The 6,856-nt window shown below is 53.6% G+C and overlaps 1 protein-coding gene across 1 annotated transcript in view; it reads right to left on the bottom strand.

The window, feature by feature from the left end:
- The window catches only part of LOC103250756 (TBC1 domain family member 2A-like), a 21,058-nt gene that overhangs the window by 2,312 nt on the left and 11,890 nt on the right, over positions 1–6,856 (bottom strand). The window contains exons 6-7 of the mRNA XM_008049348.2: positions 2,042–2,162; positions 644–829 (exon numbers count right to left, since the gene is read on the bottom strand). Of these exons, the coding sequence (XP_008047539.2) occupies positions 644–829; positions 2,042–2,162 (307 nt within the window). The remainder of the gene's footprint in view (positions 1–643; positions 830–2,041; positions 2,163–6,856) is intronic.

The following is a 6,856-nucleotide window of genomic DNA, read 5'->3' as shown; positions in this document are numbered from 1 at the left end:
GGTCTCGCCAAGTTGCCCAGGCGGGTCTCGAACCCTCGGGCTCAGGCAATCCACTCACCTTGGTCTCCCAAAGCGTGGGATTACAGGCTGAGCCACTGAGCCCGGCAGTCCTGGTTCTTTCTAGCCTGTCTTGTCCCATGGCCCTGGGCGAGGCATGGCTGTTGAACCGAATAGGGCTGTCACTGTGTTTTACGCGGGGCTTTGGCAGGGACCAAACGAAACGACAAACTGAGGCGCTCTGATGACTGTGAGGTAGAAAATGGGGCTGGTGGAGGGGGTGGAGGTGAGGGAGCTGCCCAGGGTCTCCTGGCAAGATCAGGAAAGAATTGGGACCAGACCCAAGACCTGGCCTCCTGATCCAGGGCTTAGTCCAACCAGGAGGAGGAGAACAAGGGGTGGTACGGGTGCCTGGGAAAAACACATAGGATAGGAACGTGCCTCCCTGTCATACTCATGCCTTCTCTCCAGGGAAAGGAAATCCCCAACTTTAGGACCCAGCTTCAGAGGCGTGGTGTATAAAGCCACACTCTCAGGAGACAGCCCTCACAGCCCTGGCAGGTGTGCACTGCCTTCCTACCCTCTGGGGGCCGAATCAAGACCCAGAGCAGTAAAGGGTCTTGCCCACCCCCTGGCGGGGCCCTACCTTGGTCCCCTCATACAGGAAGGCATCCCAGACCCGAAGAAGGATGTCGCTGATGAGACTGTCTGCAAAGACCACGAGGAACCAGTTGAAGGTGACAAGGGAGAGGTCCACACAGTGCTGCCTCAGGTGGGCCATCAGCCTGGGCAGCTTCTCCGAGAGGAGGTCCTGGAGTACCCGCTGGTCCACCTGGAAGCAGGCTTGTTACCTAGAGCCAGAGGGGCTGCCTCCCTCCCTGCCAGGTCAGTCCACACACAATCCTGGAGCCTCTCTGAGTAGGACAGGACCTCTCTGAGTAGGACAGGACCTATCCTGCCCTTCCCAGGAGGCACCTGGGGGAGTCAGAGCCCAGCCTGGCTGGGAGCCAGGTGCAGTGGCATGCCAAGGTTCCCAGCACAGGTGAGATCACCTGGGTTGGAGCATCAGGCTTTGCGACAGAGCTCTGTGCAGGCTGGCAAGTTCCCTGCCCCCTTCCCCACCTGCATCACTAGCCAAGCTGGAGCTCAGGGGTCAGGCTGGTCCTCCTGGCAGTTAGAGAAACTGGCCTCATGCACGAAGGCCCTGAAGGCCCTGAGGAGCTTCATCTCCAGGCCTGTATCCGCTGACACGAAGACCGCTTCTCTCTACCCAATTTGGGCCCGATACCCAAGATGCTCGATGGATGTTTGGGGCAAGGTCGGGGCGGGGCATAATGCATGGGGGGGCATAACATCCTGCCTACTAGACATCAAGGATCCCTCACAAAGCAGGATGCTGGTGGCCAGTGCCTCTCTGTAGGTCCACTGTCATGCTTCCATCCTTGTTTCCCTGAATTGGTTGATCACTCCCCACACTGGCTCCTTCCCTGGTTCTAAGACGTGGTCCTTTCACGGTCTTCCTGGTGCTGGGATGGCCCCGTCTCTGTCTCTGCCCGCTCTTTCTTCCCATAACTGCTGGTTACTCTGCTCTCTCCGACTACGTCCTCTTCCAGGCATTAGTGTCAGCTGTGGCCAACACCTGGTGGCTCCCTGTCCTCCCTCTCTTACCCAGAATCCCAGGCCAGCCATGGAGGCCGAGTGTCCGGCTCAAAACCTAAGGGAACTCGCTGAATCTAGACACCAGTGAACCTAGTGAAGGGTTCATGAGTAAACTAAAATGGTGCCTGAAAGTCTGGCATTTACTTCAAGATAAAGCAGGGGGCGTGAGTGGGAGTGCGGATGAAACAACGTGGGCCTCCCTGTGTTGGTAATTATTGAAACCAGGGTGGGTTTCCCTCCCATACAGTCAAAAGCGATCCTACCACACAGAGGGAACAATGGAGGTCTGAGAGATACCCAGCTTTCTGGAGAGTCACTGGCTTGCAGGAACAGCGGCAGGGCACTGCCCTGCCTGGCTACCAAGTCCCCTCCCGGTCCCGCTCACCTGGGACGCTGTCAGTGTCTTACTATAGTAATCGGCCGGCAAGATGATCTCCACGATGGCCACCAGGCACCAGAAGGCACTCTCCTCCTCGTCCAGGACTAGCAGGGCAATGGCCGCCAGCCTGGAGAGGGAAGGAAGGAGGCCTGAAGTGATCATAGAGGTCGTAGCCCTGCCAGGCAGTGAGTGGCAGAGATGGTTCCCTGGGTCTCAGTGGGGAGGTCCTTCCACACAAACACCAGTCCAGCCCCACTTCATAACTTGGCAGGTGCTCCTGGCACTTGGGGTGAGACAAACACTCTTTGGGGGAGGATGACCCAGGCGGTCTCCAGAGTGGTGAGGATCACTTCAGTGCAGGGGCTCTGGAGTCAGGTTGCCTGGGTGTGAATCCTGGTCTTGCTGCTTCCTGGGTAACCTTGGGCAAGATATTTAACCTCTCTGAGCCTTGGCCTTCTCTTTTTTTTTTTTGAGTTGGAGTCTCACTCTGTCACCCAGACTGGAGTGCAGTGGCCGCTCCCGGTCACCGCAGCCTTGACTTGCTGGGGCTCCGGCGATCCTTCAGCCTCAGCCTTCCACGTAGCTGGAACTACAGGCGCATGCTACCACACCCGGCTAATTTTTTTGATTTATTGTAGAGATGAGGTCTCACCAAGTTGCCCGGGCGGGTCTTGAACCCATAGGCTCAGGCAATCCACTCACCTCAGCCTCCCAAGGTGCAGGATTACAGGCTGAGCCACTGAGCCCGGCTGGCCTTTTTTTTTTTGAGTCGGAGTCTCACTGTGTTGCCCAGGCTAGAATGCAGTGGCACATTCCCGGCCACTGCAGCCTTGACCTGCTGGGCTCAGGCAATCCTTCCACCTCAGCCTTCCAAGTAGCTGGAACCACAGGTGAGCACCACCATACCTGGCTAATTTTTTTAAAATTGCAGAGACAAGGCCTTGCCAAGTTGCCCAGGCTGGTCTTGAACCCCTGGACCTAGGCAATCCTCTCATCTCCACCTCTCAAAGTGCTGGGTTGACAGGCGTGAGCCACCGTGTCCAGTGATGAGCCTTGGCCTTCTCAAAACAACCACAGGAGTGTTGTGAGGATGGACAGTTAACACATTCAGTGCCCAGTACAGTGCCTGTCACACAGTGAGCTCTTCATGAATTGGAGTCTCACTCCGTCGCCCAGACTGGAGTGTAGTGGCCGCTCCCGGCCGCCGCAGCCTCGACCTGCTGGTCTCCGGCGATCCTTCCGCCTCAGCCTTCCGAGTAACCAGAATTACAGGCACGCGCTACCACGCCCGGCTGATTTTTTTTTTTTTTAATTTATTGTAGAGATGAGGTCTCACTGCCCAGGCGGGTCTCAAACCTGCGGGCTCAGGCAATCCACTCACCTCAGCCTCCCAAAGGCACGGGATTACAGGCTGAGCCACGGAGCCTGGCTGCTAGCTAATCTTTTTTTTTTTTTGAGTTGGAGTCTCACTCTGTCGCCCAGACTGGAGTGCAGACCTGCTGGGCTCTGGCGATCCTTCCACTTCAGCCTTCCGAGTAGCCGGAATTAGAGGCGCGCGCTACCACACCTGGCTGATTTTTTGATTTATTGTAGAGATGAGGTCTCGCTGCCCAGGCAGGTCTCGAACCTACAGGCTCAGGCAATCCACTCACCTCAGCCTCCCAGAGGCACGGGATTACAGGCTGAGCCACCGAGCCCAGCTGCTAGCTATTCTTTTTTTTTTCCTTTTTGAGTTGGAGTCTCACTCTGTCGCCCAGGCTGGAGTGCAGTGGCCGCTCCCGGCCGCCGCAGCCTCGACCTGCTGGGCTCCGGCGATCCTTCCGCCTCAGCCTTCCGAGTAACCAGAATTACAGGCGCGCGCTACCACGCCCGGCTGAATTTTTTTTTTTTTTTTTTTTTTTTATTGTAGAGATGAGGTCTCGCTGCCCAGGCAGGTCTCGAACCTGCGGGCTCAGGCAATCCACTCACCTCAGCCTCCCAAAGGCACAGGATTACAGGCTGAGCCACCTAGCCTGGCTGCTAGCTATTCTTATGGTAACATTCACAGGCCCTGAGGCCTTGGCCAGTACAATAACCTCTGGAGCCTCAATTTAAAGATCTATAAGGTAAGATGAACATTATCTACTCCCCATGGCTATGAGGCATTTGGTTGAGAAGACAGACCTGCAGTACCCTACTCACTACCTGGCATACACCAGGTGCTCAATGTACATCGTTCTTTTTATCCTTCACTCCCCCTGCCCCCCATGATATCACAAGGCTCTAATGGGATCTTGGGTAAGAAACAAATCCCTCAGGGCTAAGCAGGGAAGTCTTCTCGGGAGAAGTACTGCTTCCTCTACTTCTCCCATCTTCCCCGGCCCCTCCCATCCAGGGCTGATCCAAGAAGACGTTTCCCAAAATGTCTTCCATGGACCAGTCAGTCTCCCAAGGTGCTAGGTGGACACAAGGTCCCAGGTTCAAAGACATCTGGGGAAAGCCACACAGTCTAGCCCCCTGCTGGAGGCTAATGGTGCACACCACCCTGGGCCAGCCTCTGAGCAATCCTGCAGTAATGTCACCTTGCGTGGCCGACTCCTTAACCAACCAGGGTTGCCCAGTGGTTCACGGAGCCCCTTCTGTACCATAACACCCATGGAGGTCTGTGGCGGAACACCCATAGGGAGTACCCTTAGGGAGATAGATGTCACTTTAGAGCGCCTGAAGCCTCAGACTGACAGACTTACAGGGCATGTAAGGGGCACATCTCACTGTCCAGATATTTATGCTTCTCTGGGTTCTCACTGTATTGGATTCATGACCTCTGCCTTCTTCTGAGGTTCATGATTCTTAGAAACAGGGTCAAATCTTTTTTTTTTTCTTTTTGAGTTGGAGTCCCACTCTGTTGTCCAGGCTGGAGTGCTCATGGTCACCACGGTCTCAACCTGCCAGGCTCAGGCAATCCTTCTGCCTTCCAAGTAGCTGGAACCACAGGAGTGTGCCACCACGCCTGGCTAATATTTTGATTTATTGTAAAGATGAGGTCTTGCCAAGTTGCCCAGGCTGGTCTCAAACCCCTGGGCTCAGGCAATCCTCTTGCCTCCACCTCCCAAAGTGTTGGGATTGTAGGTGTGAGCCATCGTGCCCAGAAGGGTCAAATCTTAAAAGAAAAAAGAAATCCCTTCCCTTTCCCCAGTAGATTTGGGAAGGAATTTTTCCCCACTATGGCTCAAATATGTGTATAAAACCTTCCTGAGTCTGAGCTGAGTGGATGAAGAGAGAACAACCATAGGTCTCCTGGGAAACAGAAGGCTCTGCCCTCTCAGAGCTGGGGGGAGAGGCCTCCAGGGTTCATTGAGTTTAAGGATAGCAAATGTGAAGTACATCTGCCACCACTCTCTTTGTGCCCAGGGCGGACATAACTAATTGATCATGGCACTTTTTTCCCACTGAGTCTGGAGGCTGCCTCAGAACGCTCAAGACAAGATAGCAGCTTCCTACCCATCATCTTTTGTCTAGACAAAGTCCCTATTGTACTAATAGAAAAACTGAGGCCCAGAAAGCAGAAGTGACTTTCTCAAGATCACACAGTCAGTTGGAGGCAAAGTGGAGACAGGACTCCCAAGTCCAGCCTGGTGTTCTCTCCAACCTACCCCACCCACACCCTTAGCCACAGGATGCCCTCAGGCCAGGAGTCAGCCGCCAGCATTGGTTTAGATTTCAGCACACATCAGAAGGTCAGATCTCTGAGGCTGGTCCTAGGGCTCGCTAAGTGTTCAGGGCTACAGCTGGACTCCAACCTGAGGCATTCAGGGCTGCACAGTGTTGATGGGGGAAAGAACAAATGCCTTTTAAAGCATTGCACTTACTTTTGCAGCTCTATGGCTTTAAAATATTTGCTCTAAATTAGCATTAGGTCATTAGCATGATATCTGTCACCTATCACCTGTCACTTAGATCTCTAAACCGGCTGGATGTGTCACCTGTCATCTTGAGGCATCACACATGCAGTTCTAGTGGCCACCACTAGATGGCAACCAAGACAAGTGCCAAGGTTTGCAGACTTGGGTTTAGGGCTTTCAGAATATGTGGCTCATTCCACATTTGAACAGGCAATTACAAATAACTTTCTATTTTAAGCAACAGTATAAATATGCAAATAAATACCAATTATCTCTGCTTGCATATCAAATTTAAGTAAAAATAGCATTCAAAGAAAGCTATTAGAAAACACCCTCCAGGTATGTTCTGCCTGACTTGGTCTCTGTTGTTCCTATGCTCCCCTCTTGGTCTGCGTGCTGCCTCTGTCCACACAGGGAGAAGCTCCTATGAGGCTTATCTCAAGGTCCCCTCCCACCATGGGATTTTGCTCTTTAGTACAGACTGAACTCCAAAAGCAGGTCTCAAAAAGGTTACATCTATATAGGAAAAAAGGTTTCCAGGAGGCCTCTGCTGCCATTCTGAGTGAGAGTGGATTTCAGGAAGGACTGGGTTTGGGAGGACAAAATCCAGAGATAGCAGCTGGCTCAGTCACCAAGTGTGTGGAGGTACAGGGCATGTTCCACAGCCTCTCAAACCCTCTCGTCTCAGCTGGACACTGAGGATTAAATGTGGTCAGGTTGCCATTCACGGAGGCTCACACCTGTAATCCCAGTGTTTTGGGAGGCTGAGACAGGAGGATCACTTGAGCCCAGGAGTTCAAGACCAGCCTTGGGCAACATAGCAAGACTGCATCTCTACAGAAAATAAAAAAATTAGCCAGGCCAGGCTCGGTGGCTCAGCCTGTAATCCCACGCTTTGGGAGGCTGAGGTGAGTGGATTGCCTGAGCTCGCGGGTTCGAG

Source organism: Carlito syrichta, unplaced genomic scaffold, assembly GCF_000164805.1.
Source record: "Carlito syrichta isolate Samal-C Ts95f unplaced genomic scaffold, Tarsius_syrichta-2.0.1 Scaffold132543, whole genome shotgun sequence".
Classification (NCBI taxonomy): Eukaryota; Metazoa; Chordata; class Mammalia; order Primates; family Tarsiidae; genus Carlito; species Carlito syrichta.
The sequence above is the reverse complement of the archived record's forward strand: the minus strand, read 5'-3'. Positions and strand labels throughout refer to the sequence as shown.